This window comes from Talpa europaea, assembly GCF_964194135.1.
Source record: "Talpa europaea genome assembly, chromosome: 12".
NCBI classification, from domain to species: domain Eukaryota; kingdom Metazoa; phylum Chordata; class Mammalia; order Eulipotyphla; family Talpidae; genus Talpa; species Talpa europaea.
Genome location: NC_140079.1, coordinates 27,632,508 through 27,654,669, shown reverse-complemented (window position 1 = coordinate 27,654,669; position 22,162 = coordinate 27,632,508). Strand labels below are relative to the sequence as shown.

Here is a 22,162-nt window from a genome sequence, read left to right as displayed (position 1 = left end):
ATGAGACCTGTGTGTTGATAAGAACTGCTTGAGTCACAAAAATATAAAGAAAATTTACAGTTTCTTTCCCAGACCCATGATGCAGCCATTTCAGCAATCTAAATATTCAACTTAAAAGATCATATGTGATTGAGACTCCAATCTGGTGTACTGGCCCATGGAGTTTTCCATTTCTTTTTCGAGAGAGACAGAGAAAGAGCTACCAACACTAAGAAAAGATTGTTTTTAAAGAACAAATACAAAGTTCCTTGTCATCAAGATCCAGTTTTGTTTTCGCTTCGCGGCTACATGTGTCCTTTATAGCACAAAGTATCCGGGAAAGGAGAGAGATGGGGCTTTTGCTAGAAACCCCCGATGATTAATTTTCTAGTAGTAGCTGCCTAAATGTGAGGGCACGTGGGTGTTAGGATGGCGGGGGACATTGGGGTTGGGGTAGATGCCACCCGTGGGGGAGGTCCAGTATTGTGACGCTGCTCCAAAGAAGCCGGAAGAAGTGACAGGCATGGAGGACGGATGGGGAGGGACAAAGTTCACCTTCTGTTGATGGGTGTGGTAGGAAGACATGTAGGAGATATCAGACGGGTACTTGTACATGGGCGACTCAGTTGGATGGGGTTGCAAGGCCTGGGCGATCCCGTGGAAGTCAAATTTGTAGGCATACCTCTTCCCATGCACTTTGGTCATAATGTTTTTATCATAGTAGTATCGGAGGGCCCGGCTCAGCTTGTCATAATTCATGTTGGGCTTGCTTTTCCGCTCCCCCCAGCGCCTGGCCACTTCATCGGGGTCCGTCATTTTGAACTCCCCGTTGGTTCCCTCCCAGGTGATGCAGCCGGCGTTGGCACTGTCGGAGAGTAACTCCAGCAGGAATTGCCACAGTTGAATCTGCCCACTTCCTGTAGGCAGGGAGGCAAGGAGAGAAAGACTATCTCAGTTTGTCTGTTGTTTTTTTTTTAAAGATTTTATTATTTTTTAAAGTTTTATTTATGCATAGAAGAACTGGGGTGTTGGCCAGAGGTACGGAAGGCAAGAGGATTCACCAGAGACAGAGTGGGGAGCAAAACAGGCAGATCTACTGAAATACACTGCTGAGGGGAGCAGAGGGGGAGCCAGGAGAGGTCTGCTGTGCCATGTGGGTCAGCTCCCTGGCCTGGGATCGAACTCAGGCCATAGTGGTGATAGTGCTGAGCCTTAACCCCTAAGCCACCAGGGAGGCCCCAAGACTGTCTCAGTTTGGAAAGGGCAGAATCCAGTTTCCTAAAGGCAAGGATATTCTTGCCCTTGACAGAAAGCCTTCATTTCCTTGTATAGTCAGAACATACAGGGCAGCCCCTTCTTTGATCTTTGACTTGTTTGGAGGTTTGTCATTGAATTTGGCATAATAAACAAGGTCCCATCTTAAGATAATTTGCTCGAGCCCTGGTAAAATGCAGAGTGGGTAATGAGATGCTGTGTGATGGCTGTCACTCCTGACCCCTTTTGGAAAAATTTTGGAATCTCTTCTAGAAAGGCCCGAATCACTGTTTAATGTCAACTTAGTGATTAAAGTGAGGTCCTCAAGGTATTCCCTGTGAGCAACTGAGAGAGTTTGGGCCAGGAGAATGCTATCAGTGTTTCAGGGAGAAGATGTGGCACAGATATGAGGACATGGAACACTCCTTAGGGGAGCTTTAATGCTTGGCTCACAGCCCTTAACTCTTGGTTCAACAGAGAAGAACTTGGGCAGAAGGAACAATAGCAACAGAGAGCTTCTTCCCCCTCTGGCAGGAAAGAAGAGACCTGGAGACACAGGCAGCATTAGCTCCCTGGGGTGAAAGTTGGGGGGCAATGCAAAACTCACTACTGTAAATAGTTTATTAGTTTATATGGTCAGTGGGTTGGTTTCAAATAATTCACTTATGAGTTGTTTTTATAATTATTGTTACATATAAGTATTATAACTTAATGTCTAATAATTAACCCTTGAAATAAATTTTCAAATTTATTTATCCATAACTTTTCAAGGCTACGCTTCTTTCATAATCCAGATAACTCTGTCATCCTTTTAAAGTTAAGAATAAAATGCTTTTGGAATATTTATTCACTGGTGCCTTGCATGAGGAGGGCGAGAACCCACTAAAGTTGTGCACTTCTTGCCCATCCCACCTTTTTCACTGAAATTTCTACCTGTGCCACTTACTACAAAGTGGGGCTAATGTGTTTGTTTTCCTGAGGCGTGCTCAGCTAATGGACATTATTGCCACCTAATAATAAGCCTCACATTTGTAAATTATAAAAGCAGATGCTGACTACTTTAAGGAAAGATATACATGTTACTTTCCATTCAGGTGTCTGAATGGACACCTGAAATTAGGACAGAAGTTTCTATGACCTCGCAAAGCTATGGAATATTCTAGAAACAGATCCATGCAAGCCAAAGTAAACTCACCGGGGTTGGCTAAGCGACTGCTGGTTGGTCCCAGGACCTGATATGGATCTAAGGAAATAGTAAAGGAAATTTGGTTCACCGTTATAAAAAATGTAAAAACAACAGCATTAGCAATAAGAATAACCTGATAGTAACATCATAGGTAAGTATGATTTCAGAAAACTTTACTGGCTAATGTGCAGACCTCAGATATCTTGATCACAGTTTTGGTCTGCACCCCAGAATTACAGAAACAACAAGGAATAGTCATGGCATCATTTTTTTCATATTTTATATCTAAAACTTGTAGAGAATGTTATTATGTAAAGCACTGTCATGAAACCACTTGGAAAGGAAAGGACTAACATTAAATCCTAATGAATAAGGTGAAGGAACCCTTTTAGATGAACTTAAAGTAGGTCTAATGATTACAGGTCTTTTAAAGCTCGACCTATTACTAATTACTTTACACAGCCCTGTTTTTCTGACATAGCATTAAAAAAAGAATGTCAGGAACCAAGCAGCCTGGGTTCTAGCCCCAGGGTTATCATAAACTAAATAGCTCATTGGACAATCTCTGGGTATCAGTTTTCTCATCTCCAAAATAAGCTGCTTGGGCTTCAGCATTCCACAGTTCCCTTCTAGAACATTTTGTGATTCGAAGCCTGGAAATGTCAACACTAACCCAAATTCCTATTTTAGCTATAAAATGACTATTCTTAAAATCTCAACTTACTTTAAATTTATATGGTTATTTAGCCATAAAAAAATTGCAATATTGGTTTATGTGAGTTTTGTCTTATTTTTTTCAGGTGAAGAAATGATGATAGGTGGATCACAACTTGCCGTGTCAAATGTTTTATACAATTTTACTATTTTTACAGCCATAATTGTACTTTTGAAACATCAACATGATTTTTGGATTTCTACTTAGAACCATAAATTAATTTGAAGCATCCTTAAGGCCATATAGTCTATGCTTTTATTTCCACACAGTATGAAAACTTGAAAAATTTTTGATGTCTAATGTCTAATTTTGTCCTTGGGGATTCTTTTGATCCTCTATGTCAAATCCATTTCATCTGGCTTGTGTTTCCTAGTTAGTAAGGTCTTTCTTAACCTTCCTGATGAAAAGTAGGTCAATTTTTTATTGCTTTTTCTTTAGCATTAAGACAGATTTGGACTTGGGAGTGGGGATAACAGCTGTCTTCAGGTATATGAAGGGCCTTCCTATAGAATGGGGTGAAGACTTCTCCAGATGACAAACGAAGAAGCTGAAATGGAAATATAGAGAGGGGGACTTTGGCTCAAACAGTGGAATTGAGACTAATTAGATATTGAACTCCCTGTTACTACGGAAGTAAAGGAGAGGTCATCATAAGACCTAGATGTCTCTCAGTTCTGCTCTAATACTAAGAAGTCTCCAATTCTGTGAGTTCAAAAATTCTTCTGCCTTAATTGTTAAATAGAGCTATCACAGGATGAAGGTAAGGTTTTTAAAGTAAGGTTTAGTGAAACATGAACACTTGGAGAGCAACTTGGTTATATCCCCAGACTCTAGTTCCTTCATAAACCAGCAGTGTGGCTTTTGGCAAATCACTTCACCTCTCTGAGCCTTGGTTTCTCTATTTTATAACGTGATGCTGGAACGTTTAATTTTTAAGTTCTTTCCCTTCTGCTAGTACAAGTTTCTACCTAATGCCAGTGCCTGTTATTCACAGATGGATTGCAGAGAGTCAAATATAGAACCTCTGAGAAAGAGAAAAGTGATGACAAATGCAGTACATTGTTAAAATCCTCCTCTGTTGACAACATAATCAACAGCTGCATAAGAGTCAAGGAGGAGTTACACACACACACATCAGGGACAGTACCTAGTTGGGACCGCTGTTCAGTATTCTTACTCATTGTTTGGGCTCCTGCAAGCGGGGGGCCTATGGCAAGAGAAAAGAAATATAGTAAGTGGGAGGAGATACAAACAGCTTGTCTAGAAGCAGGACAAATGTATTTTCTCATTGTTTCATTCATTCATTCATTCATTCATTCACTCTACTCACTCACTTAAACATTTTAGTTTATAAATATTTATCTAGAATCTATGATGTGCTAACATTGCTCTGAATGCGAGAGATTCAGCCATGAATCAGCAATTTGCAATGGAACATATATTTTGGTGGGGAAAATAATGACAAACAGCAAAGAATATATAGTGTAGCATGTCTAATGGTATCAGGCTGTGAATTTAATTTTTATAAAAGGAAATTTTGTCACTTGAGCTAAGATGACCTGCTTCCTGTGTTCCCATGTCTTGTGAACTTTCCTCCATGGTAGCTCTCTTACTCACCCTGACCTCTTCTATTTTAAATATGCATTACTTTTGGCACCATCTGTGGCTTGCTGGTATCCTCATAACTCCTCTCTCCTCCCACAGATCCATCATATGCTATTTAGATGGTTTGATCTCCCAAGACCATTTCACTCCACCATCCAAAAACCTTAGTGACTCCTCACTTCCTAAAGAATTAAGGTCTATTTTCAGGGCATCATCTGAGCTACTCTCCCTCAGCTTTCTAGATTTCTTTCCCTTCAGAAACCCTAAACTCCAGGAACCCAGAGTCCTCACTGGCTGTCAGACATGTCAACCTTGATGTTATCCCTTGGTGACCACCTCTCCTGAGGGCTCTGTTTTCCCGGGAGTTCTAAATCCTGCCCTTCCTTTTAGAACCAACTCAAATGGGCCCAGATCCACAAGCCTTCCTTGACACCACCTAGATGAAAAGAGTTCTGTGTGTGGCATGGTTCCTCTGCCCTATTTGAAAGTGGTCTGTTTCATTCATTCCTTGTGAATCCCATAATGCCAACTGCTGGGCCCAGAGTAAACAATGAATTAATACATATTGTTAAAAGGAACCTGGTTGTTGCTTGGCCATTATTTGTAATTCCAACTTCTTTATTGAAAGGCTTCCTTTCATCACTCATTTATGTGCTTTATATTTTATTTCCAAAAGGTAGCAAGATCGACACATCTAGGTCAGTTGATGAGTCATTCTCTTTGACTGCTGCCTTCATGGGAGATTATGGGCCAGACCTAACACTAACTGATGTCTCAGGCCCCTATCATCTCCTTATCAGTTGCTCCATCGCAGCCTTTCATGGAACAGGAGAGAGACACTGGTATGACTAAGCCCTGGCAATTAGAGAAGCAAAGTTATAGAAGGTCATATGGTGACTGAAATGATAGAATCTAAACCCAGTGAACTTTCATGGACACAGAGTTTTATCAGAGACACCTTCCAACTTCAAAAATTCTAAAACCAAATGCAGGGAAACAAAGGTCTGAATAAAAATCCTTTACTATCATCTTCCAAGAACTGACCAGCCCAAATTGGCAGTTAAGTCTGGTGTCCATTCTTCCTTTTGATGTCCTGTCTTTCTTTATCTCATGAACCTACTTTCTACCCCTGTCCTCAGAAAAATGCTTTCTTCTCAAAGAATGATGTAACATTTACTTACTTTTGTTGAGGCCAGAATTCATGTTATTTCCCCATCCTCCTCTCCTGACTGAGTCATAAGAAGGGTCTGAAAAAACAGCAAAGAGAGGTTTGTCAGTATCTCTTGCTTTTCAGAAAGGTTGCATAGAAGTGATCTTTCAGTGGCCAGAAAATATTAAATTATTTCAGTGATAATTTTATAAGCATCATTAAGTTCCAAAAGTGTACCCTTCCCCTGGAGTTAAGAGTCAGGTGAGTGGCAGAAACATTTCACTCTCATTAGAAGCCAAGGTTACAGGAATAACTGAACTTGAATTCAAGAGCTTGGGATCCAATTCCAACCTTGCCACTGTTTTTTGTGGAATCTTGGATGAATCATAGGACTCCCCTCTGAGACTTAACACTCATGCAGAAACAGAAATACTCAGTTAATTTGCTTTATGGAGTTGTACTAATTATATTAATGGAACGTTTGTATACCCTCTTCCCCCAATCCATACATTGATATCTAATTCCTAAGGCAATAGTATTGGCAGGTGGGGTCTTGGGAAAGTGATTAGGTCATGGGGATGGAGACTTCATGAGCAGGATTAGAATCCTTCTAGAGCTTGCTTGCCCTCTTTTTGCCATTGGGGGTATAAGAAGAGTCATCAGCCTCTAATCCAGGAAAGAGCTCTCACCAGAACCTGACCAAGCTGGCACCCTGATCACGGACTACTCAGTCTCCAGAGATAAGAAATTAATTTCTGTTGTTTATAAATCATCATTCTATAGTACTTTGTTACAGCAGCCCAAACTAACAAGATAGGTAGTAATCAAATGAGATGATACATGTGCACATCTTATAAAGGTGTCTACAAATATAAACGAATACAAGTTTAGAAAGGAAAAAAAAAAGGTCTGTAGCTATGTAGTTAAGTCCTTAGCAGCCATGAGAAGGTGGATGATGTCCAGATTGAAGGAAGACTCCACAAGGAGAATGTCTCAAGGTACAGGTCCTTGCACTCCTGGAGGCCAATTCCAGCCCCTATTTCAGCCACTGATGTGATGGGTGATACCCCAGAGGTGTGAGCACATCCTGGCTCTCCCCAGCCTCTCATACAATTTTATTGATAGTGAAGAGGACTGGGCTTAATGACGAAAGAGAAAAGAAAAGACCAGAGGTGTGGCTGGAGGACGAGACAAGGGGAGGGAGAGATGTTTCCTGCCCGGTAGGAACCCGAACCTGTTCCAGACAGTCTTGGAGGATAATACACCGGTCTCCAACATTTGCAATCCCAACTTCTTTCTTGTAAGAATCCACATGTCTCCATAACCATGTACAGAAATGCCTTAATGACAGAAACAGACTGGGAGTGTCCTATTTTCCTTTCCCTGGTGTGATCCCATAGAGCCACGGAGCAGGAATAGCAGAAGAGCTTAAGGATAGAAACTTTCAAAGTCTTTCCATGAACAACAAAGAAACCATAAAAACCATCCGAACAAATGGAGCACAAACCTCATCAAACGCCAGCCTAACAGGGTGAAACTCAAACCAGCCCCTCTGCCCCTTCAGAGCCTCTCAGGCAAATTGGAATAAGAACTGCAAAGATGGACGGGCTCCTCCGAGGGCCCATTCTCATTGTCTCTGGGTAAGAAGAACCAAAAGACAGAGACTATTTTCTTGTGGAAAAATCCACGTGCGGATGCACATTCCTCTGACTCTGGAAAAGCCAGTGCCTTCTTTAAATTACAGTCTTTAGCAATTGGCATGAAAAGCAAAACAGAAAGTGAGGGGGGGTGGGTATGGGGAGGAAGGGCAAGGATGGGGAAAAAGAGAAGCAAAGCTCAACTCCTTTAAGTCTCTGTTTTTATTTTTAATCTGACTCCCCCCACCAACGCACAATTTGTCCTGCAAATAAATTCTCCTTAAAAAAAAAACAAAACAATCAAAATAACCCGGAATTATTTGCAAGCTTGGAATGAGGCTAAAGGGTCTCTAGGCATTTCTGGGCATTTCAGGGAGGGGTCAGCAGTGTGTGCAGTGCTGGCAAAGGTGAAAGGAAAGGTCAGATTACTAAAGATCTTTCTTTGGGTTGCGGAGGCCTTCAATCATTTATTTGGGAGTGACTTCTATATTGCATTGTGTACTTGGCCATAGAAGATATGAAAAGTCTATGAGACATATTCCCTGGACTTGCATTTAAATGTGAGAAGTTAACTAAGATTATGAGGAAATATGGATCATATGCCAAAGAGTGATGGAAATATTAAGCACTTTGGAGGATAAAGAGGGAGAGGTGAGAATAATCAGATCCAGACACTTTCATGAGGGCCATGGGACCTGAGAGAGACCTCTTTGGAGAGGCAGGCACAAATCAGAAGTGGGTGACGAGATTTGAAAGTGATGTCCGGGGACAGCCCTGGGTGGAACTGCATGACTGATGGGGAAGGAGTATGCACTGGAAGAGAAGGCCAAGTCCATGTTCAAGGCCAGCTCCATGGCACTTAAGCAAGCTCATTGACCTTGGGTTACAGGCTGTGGAAACCAAGAGAAGTTCTGGGAAGGCAGTAATGCCTTGGCAACAGACTTGGGGGAGGAACGAAGTGTGGTGAAGGGTGGATTAGAGTGCCTGAGGGAAGGAGGTGATTCTAGAAGGAGCAGAACAGAAAGTAGAGTAGAAAGTGACATACTCAGGCAAAAAGAAGTCATCAAGTTCCAGGAATTGGTGTGTGTTATCTGAAGTTCTAACTTGACTCCTGATTTACTGCACTGATAAAATCTGTCTCAAAGCATTCTGGTCAATTTTTCTACTCCCTGATCACTCTACTGAAGACTTCCCTTTCATCCGAAACTTTGCAATACCCACTCAAAAGAAGCTTTTCTTACCCAGATTATGGGCACGGCTAAAGTTACCATTGACTTCTTATCAACTCTTCCTCCTCTTCTTCTATCCTAGCTCCAGACACAGAACAGGCATACAGAATTTACCGGATGCACATTGAATTCCCTCTAACAACAGACGGGTGGGTCATGGCTGGGTTTTTCTGTGACTCTAAGTATCCAATCATGGTTTGAGGTCCACACTTGATTGGAGAGACATTCTGCAGCCCCATATTTCCTGGGAGGCTGACAGTTGTGGATATAATTCTCCCACAGGCTTTTCTCAGCACCAGGACTTGCAAGGTCCCAACCAACCCTCAAGTCCTGATCAGTGGAAAAATAAGTGACATAATCAGAGACCACCTGCCATTAGTCTCTGTGCTCTCACTGTGAAGTCGGCAGTGACAACAGCATAGACTGTGCTGTGAACCAAAGTCTTGGAGCAGAGTGTAAAGCAGGGCAACAAAGGCCACCAGTCTCCACCCATTCCCATCTGTTTGCCTAGAAAATGTTGCCACCAGTACCTGTATCTATAATGGACATTTCTGGTCCATTTACTGAGGAGTTTAACAAATGTGATCCATGGATACTGGGGCATCTATTAAGTGTAAGAACTAAATGAAGACCAATATTTTTGAAGTATATGCCACTGCAAAGACGAAGCAGAAGTTGGTGAAGGTCGAGGCCAAGAACCAAGTCAGGTATTGTGCCTTAGAGGCTTGAAGAACCAGGGCAGCCTTGCAGATTAAATGAGATGTCCAAAGCAAGAGCACAGAGTCCGCCTCGGGAGATGGCAGCAATTTATTGTCATTTGCATCATTGTCATAGATCTAAAAATGTTCTAGGTATTTGAGTCATGACTCAGAACATGACTCACAAGAATGTCTGCCAGTCCCACCAAATACATGTTAACCCTTCCCTCCCCTCCCCCACCTCATCCCTGCATCCTTCTTACTCTGACTTGTTTATTTTCCACCTATCACCTAATTTCATCAGTAGTTAACTCAGGTTTGTTGCTAATTGTCTGCATCTCCCATCTGAATGTCAGGTCCACAAGGGTTAGGATCTTCCTTCTGTCCTCTGACTAAACTACTGCTCAGCCCAGAGCCAGCACACAGAAATATTTGTTGAATGAATGAATAAACTGGGTGGGCCAATATTTTCTCCTCCTTGCTAAATAGGCACACTTCCTCTTACTGTTCACTGTTTTACTGGCTGAAGAGAATTCAAGCTCTGTGTCCTGACTTTTCCCCAGCAAACTCAGTCTCTAGGTGTTTTAGTCTGGGTGATGAGGGCATAGACGGTGTTAACTCTGGGTGCCTCTGAACCTCAAGGACAATAATCCATGTCTTCAAAGGCTTAGGCTAAAGCTTTGGAAACAGCTCAAATGCCCAAAAATAGATGACTGGATCAAGAAGATGTGGTACATATATGCCATGGAATATTATTCAGCAATCAAAAAAGATAAACACATGCAATTTGCAGCAACATGGATGGCGCTGGAAGGGATCATGCTCAGCGAAATAAGCCAGAAAGAAAAAGAAAAATACCGGATGGTCTCACTCATAGCAGGAATCTAGAGAACTTAAATAAGGGACCAGGAAAATGAATAACTATAAGAAAGTGAAAATCAAAATCAACAAAAAACTATGAACCAGAGACACTATTTGGGGGGTGGGGGGCGGGAGGGGAGGGATTGGGGGGGTTGCAAATGTATGGGGAATATAAAAATAAAATTTATTATTAAAAACAAACAAACAAACAAAGGCTTAGGCTAAAAGCATGTCCCTAAACCGTCTGTATGAACGTCCATAACTAAAATGGAAAACCTTGGGCTGGGGACGAGTTAACCCAGCGACTCACATTCCTGCACAAACGCCATCCCTTCCATGGTCTGAGACCTGGCTGTGTCTGAGCTCCAGGCAGGCAGCCAGTCAGCATGTAGAGATTTCTCTGGTGGGGGGGGGGGGTTGGGGGGGGTACCTGATCCAGGAAGCAGTCTGAGTGAGCACTGATGTCCCCTAGGTACAGCACAGCACATGCTGTCTGCTTTCTGAGAACTGACTTCTGAAAAAATAGTAGCCAAGCTTACCGTGTGCAAAAATACGTAACCGTTACAGACCAACAGGGACCGTTAAAAACAGTTGACAATCTCAGAACTTCTGTGTGGTGGCAGATGGCTTTATCAGCAGAAAATCACACCCTGCTTCTGACAAACACACTTTTTAGGTCAGTGAAGGCTGACACTTCTGGCTTGTAGAGTTCCAAGATGACAAATCTGATTGGACTCCTTTGCAGAGAACTCACCAGAAGGCCTTCGCCTGAAGTCTAGCTTCAGGCAGCTTGAGATCAAATTTTGCCAAAGCAAGGAGACCAGAGCCTTGTTTGGGAGCACCTGGGCACTGCCAGGCATTGTGGATAATTCAGACTTAAGTCTATCAGGGCCTGAACAGTATCTCCATTATGTGATCCTTGGTGCAGCTGAACTTGACACTAAATGGCCTCTTAGATTCCAGGAGAGCCTCCCAGGGTACAGAAATATGATCATGGAGATTTTTTTTTTTTTTTTCTGCAAAGTCCCTGCTGGAAGGGGAAAGCTTTTGCTGGACATGACCTTCTCATAGACATCCCGGTGTTAACTCTGGTTCTGTGCGAAACTTGTACGCTGGTCCCAGAAATGTGGCTAGCATCGCAGGGAAGGCATTTCTTTCTGCTCTGATGCCCTGTGTGACAGCCCAAAAGCCCAGGCAACATGCGGCTCCTGCTTTGTTGTGACCTCATGCAGTGGCTGAAGCTGCAGGAACACAGGCACAAAAGCGTCTCTCTTCACCCCTGACGACATAAGGCCGTGCTCTCCGTTACTTGATGGAAAAAGATGAATTTTCCCTGAAACTTCTCATCAAATTTCTGGTCTCCGCCGAAAAGGTTGGCAGCACCCTCCCCTGTTTATCCTTGGGAAGCTCAGCTTCTGAATGCAGACCTTTCAGCAGGGGAATGGCAGGCTGCTTGTGCACAGAGCGGGGACCTGTCTGTCAGACCCAGACCCCCTCTCCTGGAAAACTGAGGTGGCCTCAGGCAGAAAGCTAATAAAGTGGGTCCCTGAGACATGAAGTCCTGAACTTCCTAAGGAGAGGTCAGCCTAGCCGGGAGGAAGACGCATCACCCAGACTCTCGTGGGGAAAACCTTTATGGACAGTGGCTGTCCTGGTTGATGGGTGCCAGGGGACCCCACAAACCTGTGCAGGCCTCGACTGCATGAACTCCAAAGCACCTTCTCCCTAAGTCCTGGGATTCTAACAGGCCTCGTCTCGAAGGAACAGCAGGCCCTCCTGGCCACCACCCAGTTCAGGCTGCTTTTCTCTGGGCAACCCTTTGTGCTGCCGCTGATTGCACCCAGGAAGCTGGCACAGCCCCCCTGACCCTTCTTTGTCTGCCACAGATCCCTCTGTGACTCCCGTGGGCAACCACACAAGGTGTGTCCCCCACCAGCCTGGCTTCCCACATTAAAACAGTCAAAGGCAAGCAGGGCCTATGCAAGGAAACTTTAGCAGGACATAGGATCCTCTCTGCTGGGCTTGGGGTTATGGCTTGGGGTTACTTCAGTTGTTACAGCACAAGGTTTGGAATCAGTGAGCCCCAGGTTCAGCAGATCCCAGTCTGCCATTCACTCTGCTGAGTGATCCTGATCCAAAGATTACTCTATCTTTTTTTTTTTTTTTAAGATTTATTTATTTATTTATAAAGCACTGGGTATAGTCAGAAGCACGGGAGGGTGAGAATTCACCAGAGCCAGAGCGGGGAACAGAACAGGCAGACTGACGAAGTACACGCTGAGGGGAACAGCGGGCGCAGCAGGAGAGTCTGTCGCGCCATGTAGGACCCTTGCCAGCGGCCGGGGATCGAACTGGCGCTGCAGAGGCTGTGGGCAGCTTCGCAGCCCAGCGCTCAACTGCTGCGCCACCGGAGGGGGAGGCCCTACTCTATCTTTTGAACGTTAGGTTTGTATCTCTGAAAAAATTCATAACAAAGGTTTCATGGGGTTGCTATGAGGTTAAAGAATCATTACATATCTACCACGTACATACATTCTGCTCAATCTCGCTCGCACTTCTAAAATGTTTACCTTGGTGAATTGATATCAAAAAGATCAACAAGACAGAAGTTGAATAGGAAGAGAAGGCTGAGGGCCATACATGAGGAAGGGGGGATTCGTTCTGGTGCTTCTAGATCTGCAATTTCCAAATTGGCATGAAGGATGCCTCTCTTGAAAGAAGAAATGGATTTCCCTGGACCCTGGTTTAAGAATCACTGTCTTTGATGGTAGAAGGTGGTGGTGGTTTTGCTGCAATATCAGACTTAGGTATTTTCTAGCATCCTTCTTGCTCCCAGGACTGTCTCTGGGAGCCAGCCTGAATACCTGAGCTGGGTCCCTTGCCTCATTCAAACCATCCTATAGGGGCAATTCGACCTTCACCTCAGTGACAGCTTATGTTCCAAAAAGCAACAGATTCTTGCCTTCCAGTGAGACCTCAGGAGGAGGAAAATATCTAGGGAAGGCTGTACTCAAACTTGGAACTCGCAGAAAGAAAAAAAACATCCTGGATCAGATTTCCTTTACTCAAGGATCTTGTCCTGGAATCCAAACAGCCCCTCCGTCTCAGAACGGGCCCTGCTGCGTGGAATATAATGGAGGCACTGTTTAAGATATTATATGTGCAAAGGAAATAAAGCACACAGGAGAAAAATGCTTGAGAAAATGGATGGTTTTTAAATATGAAAAGGCTGGAAAGGCATGTGGCACTTTCACCAGGCACAACCTGGCCAGTCACGCGAGGCTCCCCACCGAGCCTGGACCCTTCCTTCATTCTGTGTCTCCCCTGGGCTCAGTGTCTAAATGACACAGGAGTCTAAATGACCGATTTATTTTGATAAGACCTCAATGCAGATTTGGGGGCCAGCCTTATGTGGAAAAGCAATTCCTACTGACTAGATGAATTGGGTGTTTGCCAAAACTTTTCTCCACGTTGGGTCAGGTGAATTGAATACTTCTTGGGTCAAATCTGCCTCAGATTTAAAAGGATTCCAGGCAGGAAAAAGAAAACATAACAGTTCACTTAGGTAATGAGGCTGGAGGATCAGTGAGAAGAGGTCTCTGTTCAACCCCTCCACGCTGCTGAGAGACCTCATCCGACCTCTTACACTGACACTTTCTTTTTTTGTTGTTGTTATTTATTTTCTTGCATCATTATCCATTTTTTTTAAAGTTTTATTTATTTATTTATACAATAACTGGGTACAGTCAGAAGCACGGGAGGGTGAGAGAATTCACCAGAGCCAGAGCAGGGAACGGAACAGGCAGACTGACGAAATACACTGCTGAGGGGAGCAGCGGGCGCAGCAGGAGAGGTCTGTCGTGCCATGTGGGACCCTTGCTGGTGGCTGGGGATTGAACCAGCATTGCAGAGGCTGCAGGCAGCTTTGCAGGCCAGTGCTCAACCGCTGCGCCACCAGGGGAGGCCCTCATTATTCATTTTTTGTACAATATCTGATTTCTCCCCTCAGATGTAGTCCCCTTAGTTCTCCCACCAGGGCATCCGTGACCATCACCAATGTCCCTTATGCTATTCCCTCTCCCTCCCCCTCCCTTGCTGGATACCTCAGATCTATGGTCAGTTGCATATTTGTCTTTTTCCTGACCCTTTGTTCAGTTTCCCTATGTTCTCCCTATAAGTGATACCATCTGATTTTTCTCTTTTTCCTTCTGACATATTTCACTCAGCATCATCCCAGTGAGGCATTTCTCACTGTCTTCTAGCAACTGGGGCTCTGATCTTATGTTTGTTCAACAAGGCACTTTTGTTTCTTTTTCTTCCAAAGTCCTGCAGGTCATGCCTGACTGGGGAGGATCTCCTATCTGTGCCTGTCTCACTGAGTCTTCTAGTAACGCTTTGTGCACTTATCTCTTCAGGTTGGTGATAATCTTTAGGAAGACAGGGACTGTATCTTAGTCACCCTTGTCTCCCTCTCCCACCCCAAGATCCTTCACCTCCCCCCACACTAGCTTATTGGACCTAATATATCGTATATCTTACAACACATTTGTTCTTTCAAAAAAATTTTATCAAATGTCTACTTTTGAGCCAGACACTATTCTATGTGCTGGGAATACAATGGTGGTTAGATAAACATCCTTACCCTGTGGAGCTTCCATTCAAAACAAATAGTGAGCTACATTGTGTATTAGGAGGTGATGAGTGCTAAGGAGCAAAAGAAAACAGGGAAAGGACGTAGACAGTGTCAGGATGGGGAGGGCTTCGCTGATATTATATCACTTGAGCAGAGACTTGACCTGCTTAGTGTCATAAAAATAGAGCTTTCCACGGCGCCTGCATTTTCTTATGAAAAGTGACTGCATTGTGCTACCCTGATCTCAAAGCCCTTCTGGAAAATCAATTTCTTTTACTAGTTCTTTATTTAGAGAGAATTACCTTCTGTTAGACAACAATAAAATTAGCTAAAAAAACTTAACAGCATCTTTTTGATGATTGGGTGAGGGGTAGTAAAAAGGAGAGATGATCCTTGTCTATTCCAGAGTTCACTAATTTTGCATATTTAGAATCAGGGTAAATGTCAAATCTATGGTCTTGACTCACGCCGATTTAGGATTGCCACTCAAATTAAGAAAATTAAAATCGAAACACTTTCTATGTTTTAACTCTTGACCCATATGTGACATAACTTGCGGGAAGGGCAGTTCTCTGGAGTCAGTGTAGGGGGAATGACAGGTGAGTTCACCCTGAAGGAGCAGGGCCATCTTTGAGGCCTGGCAGGTGAGCATGAGATGCATCTATCCCTGTGTCCTCTATCCACACATCAAAATCACAGCAGTAAAAGAAAAAGAACCATCAATTCTTGGTAGGTGGAATGTAGTCTCACTTATATCATAGAATCAGAGGCTTCTTTTCAGACTGGAAGGGACCTCAGACATTATCTAAACCAGACATGCAAATTAGCACAGGCCTGGAGGCCTAAAGCCTGAGAGAAAGCATATGTGACCATATAAGAATTTTAATAGAAATTGAAAGTCTGACTCATAGCATAAAAACTGCCTTTCTCTAAACTCTTCTAGGATATTGGGCAAGACTGATAATTATTTTACAGGCAGGCCAAAGAAAGTTTAAGCTTAAAGATTTTTCAAAATTTTATCAAGAATGATGTTCATCTTTTTGGAACAGTGCTACCTAAATCTTATCATACATAATGTTGTGGTGCTATTAATGGCTCTGAAAGATTTTCAGGGGAAGGAATTCCATAATTTCTCATTCCAAACAGGGGTCTAATTCATTGCAGTGGAAAGAACTGCTTGGTTTGTCCCCCTCTCTGCGTTAATGAGCTGTGTGACCTTAGGCAAGCGACTTAATCTCTCTGACTTGCAATTATCTCACCTGTAAAGGGTGAATACTTAGGGGAAAAAAATGAATATTTTATAATTTAAGCATTTGGAAATGCAAATGACCCATTTAATCCTCCCAGGGGTCTGTTGACTGTAAATAAATGAAATGTGAAAATGCTTTATATACTCCAAAATATCCTATGGAGTTATGGATGCTCTTCTTTTTCAGGGTTAAATTCATTGGAAAAAAAAGAAATTAATCTTTTTTGTGTCAACCAAAACTAATTTACTCTGATTCTTTCTTTAATAGAGCAGGAGGATTGAGCAAATAATTAAATTGACAAAAAGTTGCTTTCCAGATGAATCCATCAAGTTTCATGGTATTCCATGAATATCGACAAGGTTGGAAAAAAGGATATAGGACAAAACTCACAATTAAAGACTCCACGGTCATATGTTGTTAGCTCCTTAGCTTGTGAGTATGGCAGGGTTCTGAGAAGAGAGTTTAGTCTTAGGGAGTAAGGGAACTGACTTGCACTCTGAAGGGTGTGTTGGATTTTGGTAAAGTAATAATCTTATTTACTTTCCCACTTTCTCTTTAGAGTATGTCTGACTCAGGAATTCGAACTTCATCATAGAGGCATATTAAACTCTTTATTGATCCTCATATGTAGGAGCTAAGGGACCCCTGAGATTGGACAGGACAAGCCCACTGGTTGGTGTTTCAGCCATAGCATTACTTCCTCCAAGACTATCTTCTCCCAAAAGGATATTTCATGAGAAATAAGTTATTTGTTAATTTAGATAAAGGCTTCTTTGAAAAGAGTAAATTGTTACAACTATAAAAGGACTTGGAAAAATTTTATGTTAAAATAATGAATGGTGTATCCTATACCCTGGCTTTTGACTAGATGATACTACCAAACCCCCAACCTCTCTTTTTTCTGTCTCCATAGAGAGATATAGTAACAGACAGATAGATGGACAGGTAGATAGACAGATAGATAGGATTTGGCTTATGAGCATGAGCTCACAGTACTATTTGGATGTTTCTTTTAAATACTTTCTAGCTACTATGCTCCCCAAAAAACCTCCATGTAGAAATGGAAGTACATCAGCCAAGATTAATTTCATTTTGGGTCTTAACTCTGCTATGTGCTACCTGAAATGCCATGAAATGTGTGAGTCAAATGAAACTTGGTAGAGATGGGAGGCTTAAAATAGCAATCATCAAGAATCTAGAGATGAATTGGAAATGTGAAACCTGAATAGCCCACTCAGGAAGGGTGAAATGCCACTGGGAGACTGTTGTAACGGTGGTGGGGCCTCACCCTACTTGCACACTCATGATCAGGGGAGTGCTCCCTATAAGTTATAGGAGGAGCATTTGTCTGCTTGAGTCTGATTGAAGGGGAGCTCTGAAAGTCAAGATGCCCCCAAATGCCTTTCCCATACACTAGCGCCATTTCTATTCCTCCCTCTGAAGTTTCTTTGAAGCCCTTTCTCCTACTAAAATGTCATCATCATTAATGTTGCAGAGCGAGTGGATGCCTGTGAGGTTCTTGATTTCTCCAGGGACATCTAAGAGCAGCTTTGATAAGCATAAAGACAAAAGACATGCACAAAGAGGGCAGGGAGACCATGGTGGGGGCTTCTAAGCAGCCAGGAACACTATCGGGGGCCTGATTTCTGGCACAGGGATAAATAAAAGGACAACTCACTGGTGACAGAAAGGATGCCAAAGTAAAACAAAGAGGCTCTCGTCTACTCCACTTAGTTGAATGAAGTTTCTCCATTAAGTTTGAATAAAGCACTGACTCTTGGTATTTGGGGTGGGGGTTGTTGGTGGTGTTGTGGGAGAAGATTTCAGAAGCAATGGAAGGAGCTTATTCTAAGAACAAAAATGTTTAGTCTAACTTCCTCCCAGCTCCCTTGCCTACCAAGGGCACATGTGAATCTACAAGGGAGTTTGGGGTGGGGTGACTGCACCATCTTGCAATGTCTTTAAAATGGTCCTGGGTAATGGGGACTCCCTGGTGCACAAGGGATAAGTCTCAGACTATGAAGCTATCCGCAGCCACTGCAGCATGAGTTCAATCCCCAGCCAAGGAAGTGAGCCACATGGCGCAGCAGACCTCTCCTTTCTCACCCACTGCTCCCCTCAGCAGTGTATGTCAGTCTATCTGCCTGTTCTGCTCCCCACTCTGTCTCTGGTGAATCCTCTCACCCCCATGCCTCTGGCCCGTACCCCAGTTCTTGTATGCATAAATAAATAAATCTTTAAAAAAATAAAAAAAATTAAAATGGTCCCAGGTGATTTTGATATCTTTCTTTCTCCTCCTTGAGAATCACGGGTCAGTGAAGATTATAGAGGCAAGGATTGCTTACGTGCTGTAATTTGTGGGGTTTTTTTTAAGATTTATTTATTCATTTACACAAGAACCGGGGTACAGGCCTGATGCGCAGGAGGGTGAGAGGATTCACCAGAGACAGAGCGGGGAACAGAACAGGCAGACTGACGAAATACACTGCTGAGGGAAGCAGCAGGCGCGACAGGTAGGTCTGCAGCACCATATGGGGCCCTTGCCGGCCAGCCAGGATCGAACTGGTGCTGCAGAGGCTGTGGACAGCTTCAGAGAGCAGTGCTCAGCCTCCTGCGCCACCAGGAGAGGCCCTACATGCTGTAATTGAAGGAAACTTTACAAGATTGATCAGACTAATATCTACCTCCCCCATCATTTTAAAAATTAAGTTTATCACAGTCTCTATTGATGGACAGAATGTCACTCAATATATCAGATATTTTCCCAAATCTCTTCTTTTACCCTTTATTGTTTTAAATGTAGCACCAGACACAAAAGGATGTGTAATATTATGCAAATTATAAGGCATAATAATGAAAAGAACACCTGTGACATACTTCTTGCAATACAGGAACTGAGTACATTGAGTCAGAATCCTGATTTTTTCTAGAGCATAGTCAAAATCAATTAATGTAATCAATCACATTATCTTTTTTTTTTTAGAGGCATGTATTTTTATTTATTTATTTATTTGTTTGTTTGTTTATACATGCACTGGGGGAGGCCTTCAATCACATTATCTTAACAACTAGATGGCATTGGCTACCTGGAAGGAAGGGTTTCCATGGGGTGGTGGATGGAACAGGAAAAGACAGTAGTGGAATTAGTCATTGACCGATAGGCAGACAGGAGGGAGCTGTAGTAACTGACACTGATCTGCCTCACACCAGCTTTGAGATTCGGGTTAATCTATCTCTGCTCCAGTTTTCTGTAAGATGGGAATCATAATAATAATGCCAACTAAATAAGGTTGTTAAGAGTTTAAATGTGAAGTGTCTGGAAAAGTCCTTTGCACGTAGTAAGCACTCAATGCACATAAGCTGTAATTGTTACTGAGAGAAGGTGATAAAAAAAAAAAAGGTATAGAAAAGAATGAGGAGGGCCTCCCTGAGCGCTGGGCTGCGAGCGCTGGTTCATTCCCTGGCCACCGACAAGGGTCCCACAAAAAATAAATAAATAAATAAATAAATAAATAAATAAATAAATAAATAAATAAAAGAAGGTGGAAATGGGAAACTCAATTTTCCCTGCAGTATTCCTTTTCCTTGGTCTGGTCCTGTTGTCTCTTTTCTCATGGGCAGACTGAGGACAAAGATCTGAGGGGCTTCCAAGGGGAGTTCAAAATGAACCAAAGTGTGCAGTGGAATTAGTATTTTTTTTTTTGTGTGGACCCTCGCCAGCAGCCGGGGATCAAACCGGCGCTGCAGAGGCTGCGGGCAGTCTCGCAGCCCAGCGCTCAACCGCTGCGCCACCGGGGGAGGCCCTGGAATTAGCATTTTTTGATGCAGATCTGCTCCCTGTGAACTCTCCCTCCTACTCATGGATTGGACTTATGGAAGAATCACCCTGGGATCAAGTGATAGACTTAAAAGGCAGCAAGGTAGAGAGGAGAGGCAAGTACCATGCCAACATGCAGTGGATGAAGTGAAAATAGCACTCTTATTTTAAGAAACATCACCAAGGGTTAGTTTTACAGTAAACTCTGGGGGAGCAGTTTAAGGTACCCCATCTATAATTTTCATCATCTATCCACAGGTGGTCTAAGACACAGTTGCCACCTCCAAGATGTTTTAAGTCTTGCAAGACATACACTGTCACGACACAATCTGGTGAATGCTGGGTTGGGAGAACAGTGGGTGTGACTGAAGTGCAGTGGGAAAGGGGTGAGTTAGCCCATAGGGTAAAGATATCACTTGACCTTGCCCTTGTAGGACAAGTGTGACTTCTAAGGATAGGGGCTGGGGTTGGGGATGAGACAGGGGGAGAAGGGCATGCCAGGTAAAGGGAGAAAGGGGAAGCATTCAAACTTGGATTTGAAAAGAGGCTAGACAAAAATCAGTTCACCTTGGAAGGACAAATGTTTTGAATGACAAAACTGACCACAGAGTGGTCATACCTATGAGACAAAGGTGCTCTAGACTGTTCTGGGCTCCATGCCCCTGGCCATCCTGCGTAGCTGCACCTGGGACAGCCTGAAAAGATGCACTCACAGGAAAGGTTGGTTTGGCTATACAATCCTTCATGCTGAGGCGCTGAAGTAAACTGTTCTGAGTAATTAGGGGGGACAGGATGGAGCATAGTCAGTTTTGACCCTGAGGTGGTCCCCCTCGGCATGCCTGTCTGCCCCACATGACCCCTGGGGGCTCACAGCTAGACACGGGTCTCTCTAAGTCTCTCCCGAAGTGAGACATATGGTGGGGTATTGCTTTCAGATAATCAACTAATCCATCAAACACAGAGACAGAGGCAAAGGATCCCCGGAAGATATCTGTATGTATTTCAAAAAAAATTCTCAAAGGAATAAAACATACACTATTTGAATTATTCCAGAGACAGATGAGCATCTTCAAAGAAGGATACTTATACCCTAAGCTCCCCCCGGAGGTCTAACTAAGGAGATCTAACCGGGCTGTGGGACAACACTGAAAGGCAACTGCCCCATTATCCTGGAACAAACTTACACTTGTCTTCGGAAACAGGCTAAGTGTTTCCAATAATTTAGAGAAAGCGTGTCCTAGTCACTGTGTAACCCACACGTGTGATAACAGCGCACATAGCACAGCCACGGAAAAAATAACAGCTCTTTTACTCAGAGAAAGGAAGGAGAATGGTTACTTAGAAAGTGTCCCAGACAAGCTGTCAAACTGAATTCAGAGAGCTGGAATCTGACTTCAGGACAGAGCTGGCTGGCTAAATTCCCTCGGGATTGGGGTTTCCTGCCTGCTCCAGCTTTAGAGACAACGATTCTTTGTCTCTCTCTCTCTCTCTCTCTCTCTCTCTCTCTCTCTCTCTCAATCTCAATTTCTCTCCTTCCATCTCTCTCTGGTAGGAAGAAAAAAAGCACAACACGAAAACATGCAGCTCTCCAAAGAGGATTAGATGGAAAGCAGACAAAACATTAACTGTGGAATTTCAAAGGAAAACAATTAAAAAAATAAAACAGCGAGAGCGAGCTACTGTCTATTCTATAATCATAAATCTTGCCTTTGGATCACAGAAACAGCGTGCATGTGTGTGTGTGTGTGTGTGCGCGCTCGTCTGCACACACACACACACACACACAGCCATCATCCCCGCTTTTGCTAAAAATGGATTAGGGGTATTTTATCATGAAAGAAAAATATATACTGAGAAAATTCTTAACAGACCCTCCTCTGACGCCTCAAGACCCTCAAAGTTTCAGTGTACATTTAGTTGACAGACGGAGCCTGAGGAGCCACATAACCTGCTCTGTGAGAGATGTTATTTACGCCCTCAAAATAACAGAGATTACCTCACAGTATTACAGGCCTTTTCCTTCGGCCACATGTTCCAGACCTACCCCCCACATACCACCCTCCCCAGGGGCAGTGTGTCCAGAGCCCGGGCTGGCTGCACCAGCATATCACTCAGCCCCCATGCAGACACCACACTCAGGGTGCTGAT

At 43.4% G+C, this 22,162-nt stretch overlaps 1 protein-coding gene across 3 annotated transcripts in view; it reads right to left on the bottom strand.

Moving 5' to 3' along the window:
- Window positions 1–366: 366 nt before the first annotated feature.
- Window positions 367–22,162, bottom strand: part of FLI1 (Fli-1 proto-oncogene, ETS transcription factor) — a gene marked incomplete at both ends in the record, with an annotated part of 119,845 nt that continues 98,049 nt past the window's right edge. For all 3 annotated transcript variants that reach the window (XM_084251093.1, XM_084251094.1, XM_084251095.1), the window contains 4 exons: window positions 367–896; window positions 2,429–2,476; window positions 4,282–4,341; window positions 5,921–5,986. In XM_084251093.1, the coding sequence (XP_084107219.1) occupies window positions 367–896; window positions 2,429–2,476; window positions 4,282–4,341; window positions 5,921–5,986 (704 nt within the window). The remainder of the gene's footprint in view (window positions 897–2,428; window positions 2,477–4,281; window positions 4,342–5,920; window positions 5,987–22,162) is intronic.